We start from the raw sequence: 26,813 nt of genomic DNA, 5'->3' as shown, positions 1-26,813 counted from the left end.
GGCAGGCCATTTCAGTTTTAATTCAGTGCATCTCAAGGAGTTTTCCAGGTGATCTGTTCATAGTTCTGGCATTGTCCGAGTAATTCCCACCCTTCCAGTGAGATTATTTACCTGAGGGTGAAAGAGATGACGTACTGGAAAATCCAGCACATGACGGAATTTCATCTCTTTTGCCATGACATCTCATATTGGCCAGCAAGACAAGAGAGCAGACTGGGCTTTCAAAGCTCTGTTTGTTTTAAATTGATTTGGCAACAGCCATGAGGAAACCAATCTTTTGTTTCTGTCTCCAACTGCACCTGGTTCAGCAAACCAGAACATTCCAAAAAGTCGTAACAGACAAACTGCCCTTGCACGTGCATCCATTGGGGACATTGATAAAGGGTGTGTCTAGATGACAGGGTTTTGTCGACAAAAGTGGACTTTTAGGGTATGTCTAGACTACAGGGTTTGGTTGACAGAAGTTTTGTCGACAGATACTGTCGACAAAGCTTCTGTTGACAAAGAGCGTCTAGACTACATCCAGTTCTGTCGACAAAGCAAGCCGCTTTGTCGACATAACAGTGTGGACGCAAAGGACAGTGTAGATGCAATAATGCCTTCTATCGACAGAACTCTGTCAACAAAAGGCGTTATTCCTCGTAGAATGAGGTTTACCAGCGTCGACAAAACTGCTGAGTTTTGTCTACATTATGTGGACATAACTCAAAGGCAGTGTGGACGCAGGTATAGTTTTGTCGACAGAACGCGGCAGTTTTGTCGACGGCAGTAAACCTCATTCTACAAGGAATAATGCCTTTTGTTGACAGAGTTCTATCGACAAAAGGCGTTATTGCATCCACACTGTGCTTTTTCAAAAGAGAGCGTCTACACTCTCTGTCGAAAAAGCGGCTTGCTTTGTTGACATAACTGGCTGTAGTCTAGACGCTCTTTGTTGACAGAGCCTTTGTCGACAGTATCTGTTGACAAAGCCTCTGTCAACAAAAGCCTGTCGTCTAGACATAGCCAAAGAGAACAGAACACAAGCAGCTTGCCTGCACTGGGAGAAGGCATTATTCTAGAAAATACACTAGCACATCCAGTACATATAGGACACTGGTGCATTTGAAAATCCCACCCTAATTAGGGTATGTCTACACTTGCACCCTAGTTTGAACTAGGATGGCTAATGCAGGCTTCATTTGCAAGGTCGAATGCCTACAAGGAGGTTTAATGGTAGTTCGAATTAGGAGCTTTAATTCGAACTACCTAGTCTGTGCCGCGTGTAGCCGCGGGCAGGTAGTTTGAATTACGGAGCATTTAAAAATGGCGGTGCCCAGGAACATGCAAATGAAGCCCAGGATATTTAAATCCCAGGCTTCATTTGCAAGTTCGAATGCCTACATTAGCCACCCTCGTTCGAACTAGGGTGGTAGTGTAGACGTACCCTAAGTGACTTAGGAGCACAAGTTCCATTGAAAATCACGGGATCTTAAGTCGTTTTGGTTCCTTTCAAAATTCCAGCCTCGCATCTCGCACACACACGAACCGCTGTATTTAAACACGTATCGGCTGCATGTGGCTAAAACGATTTTAACCCTCCCCACGCGGCTCTTCCTCCAGGGTCATAGAGATGAGGAGGGAGGGGGCAAGAGGGCACCTCAGGGGCACAGGATGAGCTGGCTGGGTGTGTGCCGGGAATGGGGAAAGAGCAAGTGATAGGAAACCCTGTGACCCACCCGGAAGATGGGGCGGATTCTCTCCCCGGAAAAAGCGGCCGGTGGGAACGTGACGATCGGGTCCTCGCTGCCAGCATCGTAAAGTGTCACCCGCCCCCCTTCGCAGTCCAGACACACCCGGAGCTTCTGTGCGTGGCTCAGGGTCAAGTCAGAGCGCTCCCCAGGGGCCGTAAGCGCCCAGTAGCAACCCTGCCTGCCTTGCACAGCCCAGACCCCCTGCTCAGGGCTAAAGTCGACCCATCCCTTCCGGCACACAGACTCTCTGGCCACCCCCACAGCCCAGATCCCCCATGGCTCCACCTCCACCTCCCAGTAATGTCTCCCCGAGGTGAAGCCCTCGCGGCCCAGCACGCAGAGCTCCGTGTCAAATCTCTCCGGGGTGTTGGGCCGGGGCTGCCACGTGCGTTCCCATCGCGCACGTCTCCCGTCCTCCGACAGGACGAGCCGGGAATGCGCCGTGTCTGGATCCAGAGTCACGTCGGCTGGGGAGAGAGAATCCGAGCGTCAGGGGCAGAGCCCGGCCCTGGGGGAGGATCCGAACCTGCCCAAGCTGGGGAGTGACTCAGGCTCTCCAGGTTTCCCCCGGCTCTGTCCGGGGAGCAGGACTGAGAGCTCAGCCCCGCACCGGGGGACTCACACAGATCGGGGACAGGGGCCGGATCAGCTCTGCTGAGCCAGCTCCCTTAACCCACAGTCTGACTGGCAGACTCCCAGCTCCTCCATTTTTGGGCCTGAGGGAAAGACGGGCGGGGGGAGGGCAGAGGGAAGTGATTTGAAGCCTCCTTTGTCCTTCCGTTATTCTACCTGGCCCCGGGTGCAAAGTACAGGGGCTCAGGATGCAAAGCAGAGAGCACCCACAGTGCGGTGCAGCCGGCCTGTGCCCCCGGCATGTCCCTAGCCCCCTGCTGCACCAACCGCTGGGAGCAGGATCCCTGCAGCGCCTGGACGCAAACCACACACTGACTACACCCTCCCCGGGGTCGGAGCCGCTTTCTCTGCTCTGTTCCCAGGCGCGTTAAGGCTCCTTTGCAGCACAAAAGGGCCTGACAATGAGGCCCAGGGCGTCTTTCCTCCATCGACACCCTCTCCCGCCACACAGACGTGAGCAGAGACCCTGGCACCGTGAGACGCTCCCAGCAGATCACAGAGAATCCAGAGTCTCCTTCTGCAATGCGACACATTTCCACACGCCCCGCTCTGTGCCCAGCCCCCCCCTTCCTAAAGACCAGAGCTAGCCCAGCAACAGAAACACGGCTCCTCCAGAGACCGTGCTGGCCCTCCGTGCCTGGGTAGCTGGGGTGTGCACTTTAGAGTCAACCTAGGGCCCCAGCCCTGCCCAGAACAGCTGACAGGATTTCGAAGTAAAAGGAAGCCTCACTATTAGGGTACATCTAAACTACATGGCTCCGTCGACGGAGCCATGTAGATGAGGGGTGTAGACACTGGAAAATGAAGCAGCGATTTAAATAATCGCCGCTTCATTGACATTAAAATGGCTGCCGCGCTGTGCCGATCAGCTGTTTGTCGGCACGGCGCGGGAGTCTGGATGCTCCGCTGTCAACATCAAATGCCGTTGTCGACCGCCCCGTTATGCCTCGTGAGATGAGGTCGCCAAAGGCTTTGGATGTCGACCGCGGCGCATCCAGACTCCCGCGCCGTGCCGACAAACAGCTGATCGGCTCAGCGCGGCAGCCATTTTAATGTAAATGAAGCGGCGATTATTTAAATCCCCGCTTCATTTTCCTATGTCTACAGCCCTAAACTACATGGCTCCGTCATGTAGTTTAGACGTATCTTTAGAGCTCTCACCTGACACTGGAAAGTTCCATGGCGAGATAATGAGTGAGGCTTCGTGTTACTCCGAAACCACGTCTCTCACATTCAGATCGTGAGGGCCGGTCTGTCGGCCTAAGCCCTTTGGACATGATTAACATGGTTTGTCTTGACTTACAGGCATGCGCATGCTGGATTCCCCACTTCTGTATTGTACCACTGGTGCATTTGCTAACGGTAATAATACGGCCAGGGGATATGATGCATATGCAATGTAAGGCTACATCTAGACTCCACGCCTTTTTCGACAGAGGCTTTTTCGAAAAAGCGTCTAGACCGATGGCTCTCAACCGTGGGCCATACGGCTCCCCAGGGTCCACGCTCTACTTCTAGGGGGCCATATGGAAAAGATGGAACATTAGGTAAATTATGTACCCTTTTTTCCAACTCACAGTGGCTATGAGGGGGGCCACAGAGGTAAACGAGGCTCAGAAGGGGGCCAAGAGCAAAAAAAATTGAGAAACACTGGTCCAGACTACAACCAGCTCTGTCGAAAAAGCCAGCTGCTTTTTTAATGAGCGTCTAGACGCTCTCTTTCGAAAAAACAGAGTTTGCATGCAATAGCACCTTTTTTCAAAAGAGTACTATCGAAAAAAGGCTGTATTCCTCGTAAAACGAGGTTTACTGTGGGCGACAAAACTGCCGCGGTCTGTCGACTTACTGTCCACAGAACATGGCAGTAGTATAGACGCAGATATCATTTTTTTTGAAAAAAGGCCACTTTTTTCGAAAAAACCCTATAGTCTAGACCAGGGGTGTCCAAACTTTTTTCAAAGAGGGCCAGATTTGATGAAGTGAACATGCGTGAGGGCCGACCATTTTGCCTGACATTCTTTGAACCATTAAAATTAAATGCAAATTAACTATTTTATGCAAAGTTTATTGCAAGCGGCATACTTTTCATTTCGTCACATGGGTGACAAATCTAAACAGGTGTTTAATCACTCTGCCTTTCATATCTGAAGGCCAGATGAAAAAAAATCCAGGAAGCTGAAATATGTCAGGAACATTGTAAAGTACATTACATATTATTGGTAATAAAGGTTGTCTGTCAACTTTTAAGTTCAAAAAATATGAACAGGAACATAACACCAAGTATACATGTTGTGTCCAAATATATTTATAACTGATTTAGACCAACTGACATTAACTGAGATTTTACAATGTATTCATCTCAATACATATGGATTCGTTGGGGGCCATAAAAGATAGATATTGCCAAACTACCTGGGGGGCCGTATTAAACCGGAACACGGGCCGCAATTGGCCCGGGGGCCGGACTTTGGACATGCCTGGTCTAGACACACCCTAAGTGAGGTGGGATGGTCTCCTCTGATTTTCCAAAAGACTCATTTTTAAACGTGTAGATTTCTACGGACATACCCTGCTCACCCCCTCTCCTCCGCCTCAGCTCCTCTGGTGAGCCCAGGCACTACATCGAAATTCTAACTTCTAATAAGATTATTCACTGCTTACGTTCTTTTTATAATAGCAAAAAGAATCGACTGCTCTGGTTTTAGGAAAGATCTGTGTAGCCACCGCTCATGTGGCATTCAGCTCCCATCTAACGCAAAACGGAAAGAAAAGCTGAGCTGTGGTGCTGCCGATGAGCCACCATACTTCACAGGAAAGTTTTCATCCCCCCCCCCCCTTTGATCCCAGAAATGTACCTTTGTGGAACGGCAGTCTAGACGACAGTGTATCTACAAGAGGGAATGAGTGAAAAAGATTCAGTGTTGAGTTGATGAACAGTCTTGTTGTTAAATGTTCTAGCACCAAAGTGAAATGAAAAGAAAAACTTTATTAAGTTACTAGCACATTTCCCTGGCACTGCTCAGCTCCTTAAGGACGGGCTCCAACCAGGGGGCTGTGGGTAGGTGTGTGCGTGTCTGTGTGTGAACAGGGAGGCCACCGAGTCTCCTACTAGGGGCTGCTCACTCTTCCCCTTCCTGTCCCCGTCAGGGAGCGAGAGCAAAGTCTGCCTCCTGCGCTCTCCAGCTACCGAGAGGGATGCAGCCAACTGCATTTCCCCGGGCTCCATGAGAAAGGGAAACAGCCAGCAATGTCCCTGTCCAAATCGGATGGGAGGGGGCCAGCTTCAACCTCCTGCCCTCCCTAAAGGGCGCCTGTGGGGGGTGGGAGGCTCAGAGCTGGGGCAGCCCCAGATGTGGGGCTCACTCCCAGCTAACCCCTTCGCCTGTCTAATGATGGTCTCCTTCCTGTATGGTTTTCTGAGACGCAATCCCATTTCAGCCAACCAAACCCTGACCTTGCTTTAAGTCCTGGTAAGAGGGAGACTGGAAAAGGGCAAATCTAGCGCCCATCTATAAAAAGGGAAATAAGAACAGCCCAGGAAACTACAGACCAGTCAGTTTAACTTCTGGGCCAGGGAAGATAATGGAGCAAAAAAGGCTGTGTATTGTGATGGCGCGGGGAAGGGGGGGGGGGGGAGTTTTTGGTAACCAGTGCCTATAGAGGCAAAGGTTTCTCTTTTTTTCTTTTAAGCTCTTTGCAGCTCCCCATCTTTTGCACTCTGCCAGAGTGGGGTCCAACTCTGACATAAGGTTAATGGTCAGACCCGCTAAGAAAGGAAAACCTTTAGGGGGTCAATGTAGCACTTTAAAGACTAACAAGATGGTTTATTAGATGATGAGCTTTCGTGGGCCAGACCCACTTCCTCAGATCAGGTTTTTTGATGTGAGGAAGTGGGTCTGGCCCACGAAAGCTCATCATCTAATAAACCATCTTGTTAGTCTTTAAAGTGCTACATTGTCCTGCATTTTGCTTCAACTACCCCAGACTAACACGGCTACATTTCTATCACTATTTTAGGGGGTCAGAATTCAGTTTCCCAAACCAGTGTGTATGTGTTATATTGAGAGCCGAGAAGGGAATTCATAGGTTACAAATGATTTATTGACTATCTCCGTTCACAATTATGTTCCTTGCCTCTATCAATTCTCAGTATAATATATGTGAGAAAATGCCCAAAGTGACCATTTATTACCTTTGAGTGTCTTCATGATGTCTTCCAGGAATTCAGTTTCTTGAGACGATTCCCATTTCAGATCAAAAGAAAACGCCGGGTTGTGAAACTTTTCTCTCTCACACCTGAAGAAGAACAACCCAGTGTGACTTGCGATGGAGTTCATTCGGATTTGTGTATCACGACAGGGAATGTTATCACAGTGAATGGCTGTAATTCTGTAGACCTTGGAGGATTAAATGCGCCGTGGGCCCATGAATAGGTTTACTACCAGCTGGGACACTACTGGCTTCCCCTTCATTTTGGTGAGACCAATACTGGAAAACTGCATCGAGTTCTGGTACTCAGATTTTAAAATGGACATTGAAAACTTGGAGATGGTGCAGAGAAGAGCCATGAAACTGACTGAGGGTTGGTTAAAAAAATGCTTTACACTGAGGCTACATCTACACTGGCATGATTTTCCGGAAATGCTTAAAACGGAACAGTTTTCCATTATAAGTATTTCTGGAAAAAGCGCGTCTACATTGGCAGGATGCTTTTCCGGAAAAGCCCTTTTTCCGGAAAAGCGTCTGTGCCAATGTAGACGCGCTTTTCCGCAAAAAAGCCCTGATCGTCATTTTCGCGATCGGGGCTTTTTTGCGGAAAACACTACTGTGCTGTCTACACTGGCCCTTTTCCAGAACAGTTTTCCAGAAAAGGACTTTTGCCTGAACAGGAGCAGCATAGTTTTTCCAGAAAAGCACTGATGATTTTACAGTAGATCGTCAGTGCTTTTCCGGAAATTCAAGGGGCCAGTGTAGACAGCTGGCAAGTTATTCCGGAAAAGCGGCTGATTTTCCAGAATAAGTGGCCAGTGTAGACACAGCCGTTGAATATGGCATACTACTAGTCTGAGTACGGCCCCATACTATGCTTCTGTGCAGTGGCCAGCATAAGCACCAACTAGATGCCATGTCACAGGTATAAAATCCCTTCCCTGCACAGGGAAGTGAAAGGAAGAGGGAGAAGGAAGCCACCTACCTGCGCAAGGTGTCTTTGATATCCTGGAATTGAAAAAGGAAAAGGAAATTCAGCCTTCTCTGTTGGAGGTTCACGGTGAAATTATTTATTATTTAGTAACACAAACAAACCCATGAAATGGAAAAGGGCAGCAAGTGCAGGATCTGGGCCCTAGGAGTTTGTCTATGGAGCTCACGAGCTTGGTGTGTAACCCCATTTGGCACACAGAATCAGGGGGCTCAGTCGTGTGACATGTGGAACAGAGATCTCCCGAACACCCCCAGCTTTGGGAATGTCGGCAGGGGATCCGGAGGGAAGGCTGCCCCAGGCTATGCTGCCCTCCCTCCTCCCCGAACCTCCCCGGCTTTAAAGTCTCTCCCCGATATCCCCCGATATACCCATGGCGAGTAGATTACAACCCAGAAGAGCCAGGTTCGGGTGATCTGCGCATGTGCAGAACGATCTGCACATGCGCAGAACGATCTGCACATGCGCAGAACGATCTGCACATGCGCAGAACACTGGACAGCGCAGCTGACGAGCCCTGGAAATAAGATATTCTGAAATAGCGTCTGGATGCAATTATGGAAATGAAGCGCAGGATATTTAAATCCCGGCTTCGTTTGCAATTTCGAATGTCTGCATTTGCATCCCTTTCTTGAAAGAGAATGCAAGGCCCTTCCTGTGAGCTTCTTGGCGGCCACAGGAAGTCGGGGCTGGGGGAGAACAATGGGATTGGGGAGCAGAGTCACTATTTACACCCAGGCTCAAGGCAGGGGACACGAGGAGAGAAGAATGCTGTCCCCAGCAGATACTAGTTACAACAGAGAATTTGACCCGAGAGACCAACTGGAGCAGTCCAATAAGCTACATTTTCTTTTTCACCTTTTTTCCTGATGGCCACTTAGGCTATGTCTAGACTACAGGGTTTTGTCGACAGAAGTTTTGTCGACAGATACTGTTGACAAAGCTTCTGTTGACAAAGAGCGTCTAGACTACATCCAGTTCTGTCGACAAAACAAGCCGCTTTGTCGACATAACAGTGTGGACGCAAAGGACGATGTAGATGCAATAACGCCTTCTATCGACAGAACTCTGTCAACAAAAGGCGTTATTCCTCATAGAATGAGGTTTACATACATCGACAAAACTGCTGAGTTTTGTCAACGTTATGTCGTCATAACTCAAAGGCAGTGTGGACGCAGGTATAGTTTTGTCGACCAAAGTCCACTTTTGTGGACAAAACCCTGTAGTCTAGACATACCCTTAGAGGCACATTTAGAAAATGGAAATAATTAGCAGGCTTTGGGAATTCTAACAACAACTGACATGTTCAGGCTATCCTAAGTAACAAACAGCTTCCCTGGTAAATGTCCGTTCTGGCAGAAAAAAAAATGACCATAGTCAGAGAGCTCACATATCAATTTTAATTTTACCATTGAAGAGCAGCCAAATCAGTCATAAAAAGGAAACTTAGCTTCAATGTTAGCTATTTCCATAAGTAAGGATTGGTTCTATCTTTAAGCTTTTCTAGCTAGTGTTTAGAACATGGGATATGCCAGGCTGTACCAGACCTGAGCTCCTTCTCCTCACGACCATATCTCTAAAGATGGACAGTCCTAGGGTACGTCTAGACTACAGGCTTCTGTCGACAGAAGCTTTGTCGACAGATACTGTCGACAAAACTTCTGTCGACAAAGAGCGTCTAGACTACATTGAGTTCTGTCGACAAAGCAAGCCGCTTTGTCGACATGGTAGTGTAGATGCAAAGGACAGTTTACATGCAATAACACCTTCTGTCGACAGAAACTCTGTCGACAGAAGGTGTTATGCCTCGTAAAATGAGGTTTACCAGCGTCGACAAAACTGCTGAGTTCTGTCGACGTTATGTCGACAGAACTCAGCGGTAGTGTAGACGCAGGTATAGTTTTGTCGACAAAACTCCACTTTTGTCGACAAAACTCTGTAGTCTAGACACACCCCTAGAGGCTTCTGAGTAAGGTGTAAGATATTTGTCTCTAATAGTTTGTGACTGGCTGAAGCAATGAAGCATGAGATTTAATAACACTCTTGATCAGGAGTAAGCAAAAGGGATCTGTCCCGCCAAGCAGGTTGATCCGGTCCGCAGAGGCCCTGCTGGGCCAATTAGAGGCTGGGGGTGGGGGAGAGCACGGAACTTCCTCCCACACTGCAAGGACCACGCGGCACTTCAAAGTGCTACATGCTCCTTGCAGGGTGGGAGGAGACGTCATGTGCTCCCCCGCCTCCAAGCCCTGATTGGCCTGGGAGTTAGGGGGAGCTGTGCGAAGTTTCTTCTGCCCTGCAAGGAGCACACGGCACTTCAAAGCGCCGTACGCTTGCGCAGGGCGGGGGTAGGGCAAAGGAAGCTTCATGCAGCTCCCCTGCCTCCAGGCCCTGATTGGCCTGGGGGTGGGGGCAGTGCGGGAAGCCTCCTCCGGCCCATAGAGACCCTTTTACTCACTTTGACGTGCCGCGTGCTCCTCACAGGGCAGAGGTATGGTGGGGGGAGGCTTTGCGCTCCCGCCACCCGCAGGCCAATCAGCAAAGCTGTTTTCACCCTGCTCTGGCCCTGAGAGGCGTCTGCGGCACTTCAAAGTGCCACATGCTCCTTTCAGGACGGGAGGAGGCTTCCGGTGCTCCCCCGTCCCTAGGCCTTGACTGGCCTGGGGATGGGGGAACATGGGAAGCCTCTTTCCACCCTGCCAGGGGCATGGGTGCCTTGTGGGAAGAGGGGGCAAAGGAGCTCCCATACCCCCGGACCAATCATGATAGTCCAGAAGCATCCTGGCCTCACCCCATTCTGGTTTAGGCCCCACCCCTTCCGGGCAGCCCGGGACCACTTCAAAAATTTTTGAAGTGGCCCTCAGCCCAAAATTATTGCCCACCCCTGCTCTAGATATTCCCGTTATCCATATAAATATCCAATCCCTTTTTTACTTTTGCAAAATGTTTGGCCTCAACAGCATCCAGTGTCAGTGAGTTCCACAGTCTAATCTGGTGATGTATGGAAAAGTGTGCATTTGGTTCAGCTTTGAATGTGTTATCTTCTAATTCTATTGAATTTCCCTTTGGTCTTGTATAATGAGACAGGGAAAACAGGTTGGAGTCTGCCATTTTGTGAGGAGTCTTTTCCAATAAGAATTCAAAATATTTTGTTTTTCATTTAGGGCTCGATCCAATGCCCACTGTAAACACAAGAAGTATATTTCCATTGACTTTAATGGGATTTTTATCAGGCCTTTAAGGAAAAATAATCTATATTTTAGCAATATCGTATGTTCTGAACTTTCACTATTGCTCTCCAAAAGTGAAGAATTAGACGATTTTCTTTCCCTGGGAAAGGCTCTGGGGTGTTTCGAACATGGTCTCACCTGTAGGAATTTGCTCGTTGGCTGCTGGCACTTCTGCTCCATCTCACTGATCAGGGAACTGAACGAGGACAGCTCCTCAGAGAGTTTGGCCACATACTCATCCCGCCTCTTCTCAATTTCCTTATTCACCTCTTCCAGCCGGGCCAGCAGGAGTCGCTCTTGTTCCTTCAGAAACTCGAACAGTTGCTCAAACTCAGACATAATCTTCTGCCTTTCCGTTTCTAGCTGTTTCTGAAATCACACCGTTGGAACAGGAAAAGCTCAGGACAGGAACACGGAGTGAATTATGGGACTTTTTATGAAGATGCACGTTTGCAGATGTGAACATGTCATTGCAAAGCCTCAGAATGTAACTGAAAGAATATACTCATGCTGTTTCTGGAGCATTCTCTAGTCTATCATGCCATGAGCAAGGAAATCAGAGCAGATTTCAAATGCAGATCTTTTACATGGCAATGCCTATCAGTGATATCACTATCATGGATCTACTCCAGAACTTAAGTGGCATCTTTCCAATTACTACAATAGGCTTTTTAGGCCTAAGTGACCAGCTTTCTGGGGCAGCAGACTCAAATAGCAGCTGCACAAATTGTCCTGTTTCAGTGAGGTAGCTGTGCTAGGTGGTGTCAGTAAAAGCAACCAGGTGTTCACTGGTACCAAACCTACTAGTCTTTAGGGTGCCATCAGATTCCTGCTGTTTTTGTCCTGTGGGGGTTATCTCTGTTGAAAACCAAGCAGGCCAAAAGCTGGGGAGGTTAGGTGGCAAAAAAAAAAAGAAAAAAAAAGGGGGGGGGGATTTAAAAGGGGGAGGTGAATAAAGCAAATACTTGAAATTCAGAAAATGTTTCAACTTTTGAAAACTAAAATTAAAATTTCAATTTGAAATGACAACAATGTTTGCTTTGTTCCCTAAATAGAAGAACTAGAGGACACCAAATGAAATTAATGGGGAGCAGGTTTAAAACGAATAAAAGAAAGTTCTTCTTCACACAGCGTGTAGTCAACCTGTGGAACTCCTTGCCAGAGGAGGCTGTGAAGGCTAGGACTATAATAGAGTTTAACGAGACGCTAGATAATTTCATGGAGGTTAGGTCCATAAAAGGCTATTAGCCAGGGGATAAAATGGTGTCCTTGGCCTCTGTTTGTCAGAGGCTGGAGAGGGATGGCAGGAGACAAATCGCTTGATCATTGTCTTCGGTCCACCCTCTCTGGGGTACCTGGTGCTGGCCACTGTCGGCAGACAGGACACTGGGCTAGATGGACCTTTGGTCTGACCCAGTACGGCCGTTCTTATGTTCTTATGTTTTGAAATTTCCTCTCACATTTGGAAAGTTTTGTTGCAAATGACTTTGTCTTGAAAAAAAAAGTTGCTTTCTACTAAGCCCCATTCATCTACACGAAGGGTTTTCTGGTTGATAAATTACTCTCCTGTTATCAGTGAAAATTTTTGGATTATTAAAACTTCGGAGAACAATTTCGTTTTACAGTGACAATGAATGAGGAATAGCCTTTCACAGAATGGAACATGTTTTTCACTATTTCTCTTATCAACTCAGTTTTAAGTAGTGTGTGGATAATCCCTGGGCACATTTGCATGTAAGTAACAATGGCACCTACTAGCAGTTCCTGGCTTTTCTTTTCCCCACTCAGTTTAAATGACTGAATCTCATCTCTTTCCTTCTTCAAAATCTTCATACAGCTCTGAATTTGATCCTATGCAAAAAACAAAAACAAACAACCAAATAAACAAAAAAACAAAACACCACCACCACGACAAAATAAGAAACTAGTTAGTTTTGGTTGCTTGGAGGAATTTCCCTCTTTTTATATTTTCATGGTTACTTAATACATAATCAGTTACGTGTGTGGTCTAGCTACCTGGCTGGAGAATCATTCTTATGCTTGCGGTCTCTCTCAATCTCTCTCTCGCTATTCGGCCTAAATGGCTCTTTCTCCCCATTGGCACAGCCATGAGAAGGCAGATGGAGAAGATCCAACACCACAATATCCCAGTCTATGGTTAGGGCACTCACCTAGGAAGCCCAGAATGGCTGTGATTAACCTGTTTTGGCCCAGAAAAATGTGGTTCCAAAGTGCCCCAGACAGCAAAATGTATATAAAATAGGGCACATTAGCTTGAGGACAATATTTCAGGACTGAGAACCAATTAACCCACTGCAGCCTAAAAACACTTTTGAACACTGTCAAATGTCATGGAGCAGAAACATTTAGACCTCCTTAATCATCCCCCGTGAAAAATAACAGATACTGATTTCTGACTTGCCCATGTGAGAGCGATTCTTCCCTAAAACATACAACAAATAAAAATAACAGAATCAACGACAATGGGTTATGTGGTGGGTACGACCTTCACCATGCCCTGGGCAGTTTGGATCCTCCAGAAATGACTCATACATTTTAAGAGGTGACAATGAAGCTGACTACGCTTATTTCATATGCCACGTTTCAGTGAGGAAACTTCGTAAGATCCTTCTACAGTATCTCTTGTTTTTTCAATCATTATTTTATTTAAACAGCCCTCCCTGACCATTCCCACCGGTTGCTTACCCTGTAAGCCTCGACAGCTTCATCTATAGGAAGCACGCAGTGTTCTTCGTGATATTGGGACAGGTGGCAAACCATGCAAATGGGGATTTGATCCACCTGACAGAAGACATCTAAAGCCCTCTTGTGTTTCTCACACACACTCGCCACTTCTGGTTCTTTCACTGACTCCATTGTCAGCGGTCTGGAGGCTTGCACAATATTCCTCAGCTGTCTGTTTGGTTTGAAGTTCCTTGGGAGAAAGTTCCTCTGCACTCCGGACAGTGGAAGTTTGTACTCCTTGCCAGCACTGAGCGATGCAGGCTTGGCAGAAATTGTGCCCGCAATCCACACACGTGGGATCTTCAAAATAATCGGTACACACTGAACAAGTCAGTTCACTTGGGAGCGTGTGTCCTGCCTTCACGGCTGCTGCTGCGGGGAGGGGAGGAATTTAGTTCCCTTTTCTCTTCTCAGAAACGGGTTGACTCTGAAATGTGAACACCCAACGCGCATTTCCTGGGTAGTCTCCTGTTACTCTTGCGAGGCCGGAAACACCTTGTGGTCTTAGATGGCAAAGGAAGGCTGTACCACAAACACTGCAAGGGCAGCACCTCGCACGGCTGGTCCCTGCCATGGCGCAGCATTGCCCCTGCAGGACGGTTGTACGAACAACAGCACCTGCCACAGCCCCGCACGGCTCCCTAGAGCATTTCTTCCCGCCATCGCTGTGTCACCGCAAGGTAGGACTCCAGAGGGGCCTAGGGCATCACTTCCTTTACACATACATATCCCAACCCCTGCTCTGAGCCCCCCAAGCACCCCAGCTCTCTCCCTGCAGCCCCTCCTCACACACACAGCCCCCTGCCCTGAGCCCCCCAACCACACCACAATACCTTGTCCTGTGCCTCCCCCCAACTCCACCAGACACTAAATTTCTGACAGGTACTGTAGCATCAAATCCGCACACCCTGGCCTCTCTCCTGGAGGGAGAGGGGGGTGTATATGAAACCACAGTACCTGTCAGAAATGTAAGTTACTTTCAGCTGTGGCTGCCAGTCGTATTCCAGCCTTTAGTAGGGGAACATCTCAGAGCAAAGTTTCCCAATTTTATTTGGCCACGGAACCCTTTTAAACTCGAAATAATTTTACGGAACCCCTAATAACAGTCTAATATATGGAGCTGAAAATGTAGACCACAAATAAGTAAGGATAATAATAAACTAATGCTAAACAAGGTCATGAGATCAACATTGAGTTTAATTGCACCTATTTAAAAACAAAAATCACATCATATGAATTATTATTATTTTTACAATCATAAAATGTGATTGTAATGGAATTTTCTCACGGAAACTTTATTTTCGCTTGGCGGAACCCCGGAGTTCCTCAGAACACCAATTGGGAAACACTGGCTTAGAGTCAACCCCCTCCCAACCCAGCACTGGTGGCAGTAACCGTCTTCTTTTCTGCTTCCTGTTTGCCCTCTGCAATTGGTACAACCATTTCTCAACGCTGTCTTCCTAGCCGTGTCCCCACAGGGCAGCAGGGCGACTGGGAAGAGGGAAAGCAGGTGGCTGGGAGAACACATTCGGCTCACTTGTGCCAAGAGCTTTGCACGAGGCACGGATGGGCCACTTGGCATCTATTTAACCCCTTCAGTGTCCTGACTGGCAAAGCTACTCCGAGTGACACAAAGCCCGGGTGGGTCTGTGTTGTTTTTGAGTGAGGTATGAAATAGGAGAGTTACTCACTCTGTACAGTAAAGGTGGCTTTTCAAGACATGTCTCCCCACGGGTGCTCCACTCTGGGTGCTGGTGCATCCACGTACCGGCCACCAGAGATTTCTCCAGCAGCCCCGTCCTTGCACCCTGATCGTGCAATGGCAGAGGGAAGCATGTAGTGTTTTGCAAACGTGGGGACGGATGACCAGATGGCTGCCTTGCAAATGCCCTTTAGAGGCACATTTTTGAGAACAGCAGTCGTGGCAGCCACGGCCCAGGTTAAGTGGGCTGTGATAGTGTCTGACGGTTGTTTATTGTGGATGGTGTAACATGCATGGATACGTGATAAGATCCACTTTGAAATCCTCTGGGAGGAGACCGTTCGGCCCTTGGAACGCTTGGCAAAGGATAGGAAGAGTCTGGATGATTTTCTCCATGATTTTGTTCGATCGATGTAGATCGTGAGCACTCTGCAGATGTCGAGGGTTTGCCATGCCGCTTGGGCTGGAACCGTGTGTGGCTTAGGGAAATAATGCAGGTAAGTGTATGGGTTCGTTAACATGGAAGGGAGCAGGGTCCTTCAGGAGGAATTTAGGGTGCATCCAAAGGGTCACTGTGTCCTTAGTGAAAATTTTTATAAGCGGGGTCTGCCATTAGTGCGGTGAGCTCCCCCACTCTCCTGCTGGAGGTTATGGCCACCAGAAAGGTGACTTTCATGGATAGGTGCGACCGACCAGTGATTCTTTTCTAAGAAAAAAGGTGCCGGTACTCCGGGGGGAAAGTTATTGAGAAAAAAAAAAAAGCCATGCTGGGGGCCAAAATGCCAGAGAGCAATGAGCAGGAGGCTGGCCAGTGACCAATGGGCAGTAGGGGATGCCAGAGAGCAGCGAGCAGGCGGCTGGCGAGTGACCAATGGGCAGCAGGGGGCGCCAGAGAGCAGCGATCAGGAGGCTGGTGAGTGACCAATGGGCAGCAGGGGGCGCTAGAGAGCAGCGAGCAGGCGGCTGGCGAGTGACCAATGGCCAGCAGGGGGCGCCAGAGAGCAGCGAGCAGGCGGCTGGCGAGTGACCAATGGGCAGCAGGGGGCGCCAGAGAGCAGCGAGCAGGCGGCTGGCGAGTGACCAATGGGCAGCAGGGGGCGCCAGGGAGCAGCGAGCAGGCGGCTGGCGAGTGACCAATGGGCAGCAGGGGGCGCCAGAGAGCAGCGAGCAGGCGGCTGGCGAGTGACCAATGGGCAGCAGGGGGCGCCAGAGAACAGCGAGCAGGCAGCTGGCGAGTGACCAATGGGCAGCAGGGGGCGCCAGAGAGCAGCGAGCAGGCGGCTGGCGAGTGACCAATGGGCAGCAGGGGGCGCCAGAGAGCAGCGAGCAGGCGGCTGGCGAGTGACCAATGGGCAGCAGGGGGCGCCAGAGAGCAGCGAGCAGGCGGCTGGCGAGTGACCAATGGGCAGCAGGGGGCGCCAGAGAGCAGCGAGCAGGCGGCTGGCGAGTGACCAATGGGCAGCAGGGGGCGCCAGAGAGCAGCGAGCAGGCAGCTGGCGGGTGACCAATGGGCAGCAGGGGGCGCCAGGGAGCAGCGAGCAGGCGGCTGGCGAGTGACCAATGGGCAGCAGGGGGTGCCAGAGAGCAGCGAGCAGGCGGCTGGCGAGTGACCAATGGGCAGCAGGGGGCGCCAGGGAGCAGCGAGCAGGCGGCTGGCGAGTGACCAATGGGCAGCAGGGGGTGCCAGAGAGCAGCGAGCAGGCGGCTGGCGAGTGACCAATGGGCAGCAGGGGGCGCCAGAGAGCAGCGAGCAGGTGGCTGGCGAGTGACCAATGGGCAGCAGGGGGCGCCAGAGAGCAGCGAGCAGGCGGCTGGCGAGTGACCAATGGGCAGCAGGGGGCGCCAGAGAGCAGCGAGCAGGCGGCTGGCGAGTGACCAATGGGCAGCAGGGGGCGCCAGAGAGCAGCGAGCAGGCAGCTGGCGGGTGACCAATGGGCAGCAGGGGGCGCCAGGGAGCAGCGAGCAGGCGGCTGGCGAGTGACCAATGGGCAGCAGGGGGTGCCAGAGAGCAGCGAGCAGGCGGCTGGCGAGTGACCAATGGGCAGCAGGGGGCGCCAGGGAGCAGCGAGCAGGCGGCTGGCGAGTGACCAATGGGCAGCAGGGGGTGCCAGAGAGCAGCGAGCAGGCGGCTGGCGAGTGACCAATGGGCAGCAGGGGGCGCCAGAGAGCAGCGAGCAGGTGGCTGGCGAGTGACCAATGGGCAGCAGGGGGCACCAGAGAGCAGCGAGCAGGCGGCTGGCGAGTGACCAATGGGCAGCAGGGGGCGCCAGAGAGCAGCGAGCAGGCGGCTGGCGAGTGACCAATGGGCAGCAGGGGGCGCCAGAGAGCAGCGAGCAGGCGGCTGGCGAGTGACCAATGGGCAGCAGGGGGCGCCAGAGAGCAGCGAGGAGGCAGCTGGCGAGTGACCAATGGGCAGCAGGGGGCGCCAGAGAGCAGCGAGCAGGCAGCTGGTGAGTGAGCAGTGGAGGGAGTAAGCTGCCTCTTTACCTGCCCCCCACTCAGGAGGGGAATTCTGTAGCTGCACCTCCAAACTCTGGGTCTGCCCTGAGCAACTGGGAGTGGGGTGCAGAGATGGGCTGGGCATATGAAAGGGACATTTACATTACTGGATTTAAGAACCTGAGAGGAAAAGGATGTTGCCCAACCTACTCAGGATGGGATGTTGACTCATGGGTTTGGTTATGAACCCTGCGGTGTTTTTAATGTCACGTCACTTCCCTCCCTTTTATTAAAACTAGCATTACCCAGCCTGTTGTGACAGCAGACGTACACTCAGGTTGGCCTGGTTTGGTATTGCAACTTCAGTTGCAAGAGTTGTGTTCAGGTATTATCCTGGGCAGTGCTTGCATAGCAGGGTAACATAGCAGGTGTTTCTACGGGTGGTGCACAGACACACATGCCTTGGCGCACAGAACAAAATTTATTCCACACACAGATGGAAAATATTAGAAGGCACATTGGTTGTCAGCCCTGCCTGTGACATAGTCAATTCTCCTCCTCAGGAAGGGACAATGAAGGGTAGGGTGAGGGGTCATGGGATCCAACCCAGCCTGGGGTAGATAAAACAGAGGCCCAGGGAAGGCCAGAGGGAGGAGGCCCCTGAAGCAGGCAGAGGAGACCCGGGATCTTGTTCAGGATGATAAGACCAAACTCCAGACTCAAAGTCCTGAGAGTCCCGGCTGGGAGAGCAGGGCTGTGACTGGCCACAAAAAATGCCACTGTGGGTCTTTTTCGGGAAACTGAGGCAGGGCTACCCCATGCCACGAGGGACACTCGGGCGGCAATGACCCTGCTGCGGTGCCCTATCACCAGGCCGTCCCTGCTTCCTGCAGTCCCACCCCTGACCGGGCTAGATTCCCAGGGTGGGAGCTGCTCCCCAGTGCTCCCCTCCGTCCCAGGAGGGCAGGGATCACAGTCGGCATTTCCCTACCTGGAATTCTTCGGCAGCTTCCTCGGCAGGAATCACGGTGTGAGCTCGGTGCCCCTTGGATCTGTCGCACACCAGGCAGTTGGGGATTTCATCCTCCCTGCAGAAGAGTTTGAGAGGCTCCTGGTGTTTCTCACACAGTCTCTCTGCGGCTGGTTCCCTCCCTGCCTGCAACCTGAGTTCTCTGGCTGCCTCCACAATACTCCTCAACTGCCTGTTCGGCCTGTGGTTCCCCTGGGGAAAGGCCCGTCTGCACTGAGGGCAGGAGACGTCTGCGGTGAGCGCCCCCCAAGACTGGGTGATGCAGGCTTGGCAGAAGCTGTGATCACAGTCAAGAGACACCGGATCGTTGAAATACTCCAGGCAAATGGGACAGGTCACTTCATCCTGGAGCGTCTTTGCTGGATTCACAGCAGCCATGGCTTCGGGTGCAGAGACCAGAGAGTTTAGTCTCACTTCCTTCTGCTGGGGAATGGGCGGGTTGCAGTTTGTATCAATCAGTGCTGCCTTTCTGGGTGTGTTCTCCTGCTCTTTCCTTTTTCTGACTCTTCTCAGACTTTTTGAATGAATGAGTCCAAACTGACCGTCACTCCTCCCACACAGCTGCCAGGCAAACTTGGGACTAGGCCCTCAGGGTGCCTCTACACGGCCCCGTTACTTCAGAATACCCGCTGTTATTCTGAGATAACAACGCGAGCGTCTACACAGCCATTCTGTTATTTCGAAATGACACCAAAATAATGGGCGGCTTATTCCGACGTCTGTAAACCTCATTCCACGAGGAATAACGCCTCTTCTGGAACCGCTCTTTTGGAATACCCGCCGTGTGGATGTGCTACTGCTGCTATTTCGAAAGAGCCCCTCCCCAGGGCTATTCAAAGTCACTGCGCCCCTGGAGGATTCTGGCCTGCAGGGAGGGGTGTAGGAGGAGGTACAGGCTCTGGGAGGGCGTTGTCACCTGGGGTAGAGGTGCAAAGGGTTTGGAGGGTGACCTGGGGGGAGGAGTTGGGGTGCAGGAGGGGCCAGGGTGCAGGAGAGAGGTGCATGCTGGGAGGAGGTTATCTAAGTGTCTCCAGACCAGCAGGCTGCAGCACCTCCAAGGCAGGCTGGGCTCCCTGTTTGCTGCAGCCCCATCCTGCTGGCTCTCGATTCATCCTGGGGGAAGAGAATTGCATTGCCCCCGTCACTCAGGCCAATCGCTCAGTTCCGATTGGCTGGTTGTTTCCAGCCAATAGGAGCCGAGAGATTGCTGGAGGTCAGTTCTTATTGGCCAGCAGTTTTTGGCCACTTGGAGCTGAGTATCAGGCTGGGGGGGGGGGACCACATGAAGCCTCCCCCTCCATGCAGAGCAGAGAGATGCAGGGACTGTGGTTAAAACCGTGGCAGCTGCATGAGCCTGCGGGTCCCGGCGGGGGGGGGAGGTCCGTGGGCCGGATCCGGCCAGGCCGTATTTTGCCCAGGTCTGTGCTAGATTCTTTGCTATGAGGCAAGCGACTCGTTCGCACTTCCCAGGGGCTCTGGACCTGCCAATCAAGACCTAGGGGCAGAGGAGGGGGTAAAGTCGTTCGCTGTTCAAAGCGGCTGGTGTCTCCCTCCAGGTGCTGCGCACCCCAGGGGATGGGAGGGACCCACCAGCCGCTTTGAACAGCGGATGAATTTGCATGTTCGTCTGACCCCAGGTCTGGACTGGCTTTGAGGAGGGGGAGAGGTAGGGAGGCCATGGGCCGGATCAAACGACTTGGCCGGCCGTACCTTGCCCATTCCTGGACTATGGACATAGAATCATAGGGCTAGGCGAAACCTCAGGAGTCATTGAAACCAGCCCCCTGCCTGAAACAGGACCAACCTCAACTCAAGCATCCCAGCCAGGGCTTTGTCAAACCGGGACTTAGAAACCTCTAGGGATGGAGATTCCACCCCTTCCTTAGGGAACCCATCCCAGCGCTTCCCCACCCTCCTAGGCTATGTCTAGACTGCAAGCCTCTTTCGAAAGAGAGCGTCTAGACTGCACGTTGAACTTTCGAAAAAGCGGCTTGCTTTTTCGAAAGAAAGCATCCAGTGAGTCTGGATGCTCTCTTTCGAAGAAGCCCTATTTACATTGAAGAACGCCTTCTTTCGAAAGAGGAACTTTCGAAAGAAGGCGTTCTTCCTCGTGAAATGAGGTTTACCGCCATCGAAAGAAAAGCCGCGTTCTTTCGATTTAATTTCGAAAGAACGCGGCTTGAGTCTGGACGCAGGGGAAGTTTTTTCGGGAAAAGGCTACTTTTCCCGAAAAAAACCCTGAGTCTGGACCCAGCCCTAGGGAAATAGCACACATCACCTGAGGACAGGATGCAGATAAAATGTCCTGACACCTTCAGTGACTGCGTCGTGGGGCAGCTGGTTCTAGAACCCACAAGATTCAGTTCTTGATTTGAACCCACAAGAGGCCATTCTTGATATAGTCCTAAGTGGAGCACAGGATCTGGTCCAAGAGATGAATGCAGCCGGACCACTTGAAAGTAGTGTCCATAAAACAATTACATTTAACATCCCTGCAGTGGGGAAAAAACCCTCAGCTGCCCAAGAGCGTAGCATTTAATTGCAGAGAGGGGAACTACAGAAAAATAAGGAAGTTAGTTCAACAGAAATAAAAAGGCAGAGAGCCAAAACTTAAGTCCCTGCAGGAAACTTTTCGAAGACACCTTACTAGAGGCTCAACTGAAACGAACACCCCAAATTAAAAACCACAGTCGGAGGAGAACCAAAAAAAGGTGCCACAGTGACTTAACAACCAAATAAGAAAAAGAAGCAGAGAGAGATAAAAAGGTGTTTTTTAAAAAGTGGAAGTCAAATCCTAGTGAGGAAAATCGAAAGGAGCTTAAACTTGAGCAAGCAGAGCCAAGGGAAGTTCATTGTAACACCAGGCCGAGCCCGGCCACTACACGGCCTCTGCTGCCATCGTGTGGCGACCTCACCTGTAGCCGGTGGAAGAACCCCTGGGACAAAATGTCTCTTCTGGTTCCCCTGCCTTTAACAGCGAGATTCCTGCAGAGGGTCTAGGGGTGTGAGGAGGACACTGGCCAGTCACTGGGCACCCAAATCCCCCCACAGACACCCCATGCAGCCCCCTGTAAATCGCTCCCGTGCCCTCAGTTTCTCCAATATAGAACTGTCCCTATGAACTCTGAGCTAAAGCAAACCCTTCATGGTACAAAGAACCAGGAGTCCGGACTCCTTGTTTCTGCTGAAGCAGACTGACCCAGCTCCGTGGCAAAAACTTTCTGATGCATTTCCCAAGGAGGTTAAGTATCCTCGCACCTCTCCCACAAATCTGCTCTTCCCTGCTTCACAGGTGCCCGTTTTCTCTTGGCTTTTCCTTCTCCAGTGCAACTTTCGAAAGTGCACTTGAAAGAAGATATGCAAATTCCCATGGAATTTGCATATCCTCTTTCAAAAGTCTAGCGTAGTCTAGATATGCCAACACATACTTTTACAATTTATATCTCAATTGAGACATAACCTTGTATTTCCCATTTCCAATAAAAGCTTTCCAAGCGTCCTTTCGTATCCCATTTACATTTCTTTTTCTTTTAATTTAGATAACCAGTTTTGATCTCATGGGAAGTACAGTACTATAATGCTGTACACAGACTGTAACAGTCCTTTTTGGAAATAATTTTAGTGTAAAACTAGTTCTCAAAATCAGCTACAAGACAAACTTTCACATATTTATTCTGTTATTCCCCTAAAAATTTGTTCACTGAGAATTCTAACTTTCAATGTTTTCTTTAAAAAACCACTGACTATAACACATCTTATTGCTGAAAGGTATTCATTTTTGCCTATAAAAGAAAAATAAATCTTTGAAAACAAAGCTTTACGTAAATCCATGTTTTTGTAGAGCAAAAATCACTTTGAAGAATTGAATTTACCCCAGACAAAGATCAGCTGTGAAACTAATTCACTTGTTTTGATCTTTAATTTGTATGCAAAAATGTACGCTTGACAAAGAAACTTCATCATAGTCTCTGGTAAACATTTTTTAATCACAAAGCCAAGACAATTGTTTTTAACTGAAACATTTTTGTATGCTAACTTCACTTTAGCTCTTGGTTCTTACATGTGTCATGGATAAAGCATTACGTATTAACATTCCGGTATTCTCAAAGACAGTAGTACAGCATTGAAAAAAGTATAAAGCAGCTCAGATACATTTAACCCAGCTTTTACAATATCAAAAGCTTGAAAATCAATTTCAAAAAAGCTTGTTTCTCCTCAAGTAAAAATATAAACAACGTGAAAGTGATCAACTAATGCAATGCTTCCCAACTTACTTGACCATAGAACTCTTAAAATAAAAAAAAACACCAGGGAAAACTGGTTGACCCCTTGAAAATAGCAACCCTGGACGATCACCCGGCTCGCCCGCCCCTAAGACCAGCTCGGAGGGCGGGGTGCCTTTAATTTGTATACAAAAATGTACGTTTAACAAAGAAACTTCAGCATAGTCTCTGGTAAACTTTTTTAAATCCCAAAGCCAAAATTGTTGCTTTTAACTGCAACATTTTTGTATGGTAACTTAATTTAGCACTTGGTTCATATATGTGCCATGGATAAAGCATTATGCATTAACATTCCAATATTCTCAAAAACAGTTGTACAACTTTGAAAAAATTATAAAGCAGGTCAGATATATTTAACCCAGATTTTACACTATCAAAAGCTTGAAAATCAACTTCAAAAAGCTTGTTCCGCCTCAAGTAAAAATATAAACAACCTGAAAGTGATCAACTAATGCAGCGTTTCGCAACTTCATGTAGCCACAGAACCCTTTAAAAAAAAAACATCAGGGAAAACTGGACGACAAAAAAACAACAACAAAAGAACCAACCAACCAACCAACCAACCAACAACAACAACACACGTGCCCGCCTCTAAGACCGTAGAGGCCAGCGGCCCTTTGAAAAATCCTGGGGCTCCGTGGCATACTATTTGGGAAACACTGAACGGAACTGTATATACCAAGTTAAGGTATCAGTGATTGCTACAAATAACGCTCCCTCCGGGATATTATTGAACCATCTATATGTAACACAAAGTCTTCTTCACTGTCATCATAACATTCACTACCCATGTGCTTCATTCCCAGGGCTCCACCTTCATAATTATCCACTGGTCTTTCATACTCTTCTTGGTATCTGTTAATATTGTTTGCATTGTTCCATTGTGGTTCGTCTGGGTCTTCTAAATCATCTATTGATATTAAACTGTTCACTGGATGTTTTATTTCTTTTTTTATAATATCAGGAGCAGAATCCACATCATCTAGTTGGAGAACATCTATTTGAGACTCTTTTTGCGTTTCTGATGGTGAAATGTAGTTCATAGTAATGGAGTCAACACGGAAAATCAGTCTTCTCCTACAGCAGATAATTCTAACCAAAACACTTAAAAGTATCAGAAACAGAGCCCCACCCACTGCACTACTGATGATGGTACCCCAGTTTTCTTCCTGAATTGATGTTGGAAAATGTATTAGTTTTGGTTCTGTTGCTAAACCTGCGATGCCATCAGTTGAAGGATGCCATGGAACCGTAGGTGGTCGTGTAGTAGCAGTAGTAGCAGTAGTAGGATTTGATGGAAAGAGGACTGGGGTAGACAAGAAACAGAAAAGGCAAAGAATGTCAATGCAAGCTAAATCAGTAGAAGATTTATAAGAAAGCCAAGCTGATGAATATGTAAATGTGTTTTCTAACAACAGACAATAGCTTTTCATTTTTAAATACTAAGAAGTTTGAGCAATTATGATTTTTTAAAAATATATGTAATAGTTTTTCAATAATTCTGAATTGATTTATTTGGGGCTATAGGATAACCGGTATGGGTAAATGCTTTTATAGCACAAAAGCAATCATTGTCAATTTTTTAAAATAACCATGAATTCTCCTGAAAGAATGGAGAAGTTCCTTTTCAGTTTATGTACATTTTATAGTTCACTATTTCCAACCAGTTTTATCTCATCAATGGAAGATATTATGTATGGCAAAGAAATACTGTTTGAAAGACCAATACTGGCAAAAGGACAAATAGCATCTTTACCATTAACTTAAACTTATATTAATCGTTTTAAATTTTGAAGTTTTCCAATGTGCCAAAACAAACTCTTAAAGAATGAAAAACATTGGGTGGTTAAGTTAACAGTAAGTAAAGTACTGATTTTAACTATTCTCCCTCAAACATTGGCTGTTTCAACAGAATCTCAAAAGCCTAAGTGGGGAACAATGAAGGAACTCAAAGGTAACTTATGTTATGGAGTTCTCTATGAATTTTTTCAAGACAATGTCAGTGTAATAATGCAACTTTAAACTTTAACCACTACTTCAGAGAAAACAATTGAACAAAGTCACTAAAAATCACTTGCTACAGAATGTCATAAATACGACATTTCCAGAATGCCATTTGGTTTTACTCTGTTTTAAGTGGTCTTTAAAAAAGTTTAAGTTTCTTCTCCCCTTCCTAATGGCATACATGATAAGTTTTATCTTGCTCTCTGAAGTTATGCGCAGAAGCCTAACATGGAATCTGCTTCTCGGGTCATCTTAGACCTTTATTTTCCTTCTGATTTTTTAAAGATGGCCTAATATGTGCAAATGGTTTAAAACAAAGTGGCTTCATGATCTCAAATTACAAAATTATACAAAGTATGTTTTTTTAAGTGCTGCATGAATTAGTGGATTCTTACCAGCTGCAAGCTTACTTAAAAATTTTCAGTTGTAAGAACTTTTATCAATTGACTCTGACTTTGGTTTACATTTTAGAGAGAATATTAAAAAAAAAACCTACTTACACAATAGAAACCCAAGTATCCAGCTATCTTTAATTCATTTTTAACAGTTTGTTACTAATGAGGCAACTAAACACTGACAGTGAAACTGATGGGAATGTTTAAAGTAGCATTTAAGCTAAACAGCCTGAAATGGTAGTAACTGATCAAACAAAACTAAAAGTAAGATCCAAAAACTTCAGTGCTTCTTACAAAGCGGTATTCTAACAATTGTGTAGAATCTGTTATAAAAGTGTTTCACTAAATTAAAGAATTTATTTTCAGTACACACTTGCTCTAGAATGGTAGAGTTTACTTCTTTATCTTTAGTATGATTACTTAGAACTGGTATAGAATCTCTGATGGATTTTTTAAGTACTATGATTGACACTATCTCCTGGAAATGGTATCAGTGCTATTAATGTAATGTTCACTTCCTTTTGTTCTTCCCAGTTTTATGGTAACTTTAATTGAAGACTGAGTTTTAAACAACCCATTCTATAACATGGCTTAAAAAAGCAATATTCAATTAGACACCTGGTACAATTTTTGGTACAATAATTTAACAACGCATGCTTGGATAAGTAGGGAGAAACAACAACTCACCTAATATGTAGATTGTCTTTTGATCACTTTTTTCTCCAATGGAATCGGTCACCTTACACATGTAAGTCCCGATATAATTGTAAGTCAGTGGACTGTTGAAATGCAGAGTATTGTTTAAAGACATTAAACCTTCATGCCATTGCCCATCCAACCTAAATTAGACAATATTTTGAGGCAGTTTAAGTGCTCAGAATGTACATATTAAGTTTTATATGCAAACTGTATTACCGGAATCTGGGAATTGGTTCAAGGATTACCAAAAACACCTACTACTAAGGTTAAGATAATTTAATTATCTAATTTCGAAAGTACTTGACATTTTTAATCTGCACCATAACATAATGAAGAGGAGACAATGAGCCACGTTACAGGTATCATTTTGAAAAGCAGCTTGTATAGTCTTTGTAATTATGGTTTTATATTGTTTCCATGTTGAGCAGTTTAGTCAAGCTAAAACTTGAATGTTACTGAGTTAATCTCCAATTAAATTTCATTAACATCCACTTCATTGGATGTTACAGTCTGCATTAGGTGGGGTTTTTTTAAGATCACATAAGGCCAGGTTGATTAAATTAAGCCTACTTAAAATTAAGAGCATTTACTAACTGGGTAGCATATTTTATTTTTAGTTTAGAAGATTCCAGTGAAGAAATCTGGACTTTTTAAAATTTATTTTATCATTATTAACCATACATTTCAAACAAACAATTTTAAAGATTAAACTACTGGTCTTTT

General features: G+C 47.7%; 1 protein-coding gene and 1 pseudogene across 2 annotated transcripts; both read right to left on the bottom strand.

Annotated features, from left to right (window-relative positions):
• Nucleotides 1-744: 744 nt before the first annotated feature.
• Nucleotides 745-20,060, bottom strand: LOC102463407 (zinc finger protein RFP-like). 2 transcript variants are annotated; one of them, XM_089771762.1, is made up of 7 exons: nucleotides 18,671-20,060; nucleotides 12,549-12,644; nucleotides 10,932-11,162; nucleotides 7,561-7,583; nucleotides 6,559-6,662; nucleotides 5,222-5,254; nucleotides 745-2,200 (listed from the first exon to the last, which is right to left on the bottom strand). In XM_089771762.1, exons 1-7 carry the CDS (start codon nucleotides 19,085-19,087, stop codon nucleotides 1,641-1,643), a joined length of 1,464 nt encoding a protein of 487 aa, XP_089627888.1. In that variant the 5' UTR covers nucleotides 19,088-20,060; the 3' UTR covers nucleotides 745-1,640. The 2 variants fall into 2 exon arrangements, with proteins under 2 accessions (XP_089627888.1, XP_014431617.3); XM_014576131.4 differs by lacking the exon at nucleotides 18,671-20,060 and adding an exon at nucleotides 13,500-14,278.
• Nucleotides 20,061-20,086: 26 nt separating this feature from the next.
• Nucleotides 20,087-24,425, bottom strand: LOC149522062 (nectin-3 pseudogene; annotated as a pseudogene).
• Nucleotides 24,426-26,813: the final 2,388 nt, after the last annotated feature.

Source organism: Pelodiscus sinensis, chromosome 19, assembly GCF_052426305.1.
Source record: "Pelodiscus sinensis isolate ZL-2025 chromosome 19, ASM5242630v1, whole genome shotgun sequence".
In the NCBI taxonomy this organism is placed as follows: domain Eukaryota; kingdom Metazoa; phylum Chordata; order Testudines; family Trionychidae; genus Pelodiscus; species Pelodiscus sinensis.
The sequence above is the reverse complement of the archived record's forward strand: the minus strand, read 5'-3'. Positions and strand labels throughout refer to the sequence as shown.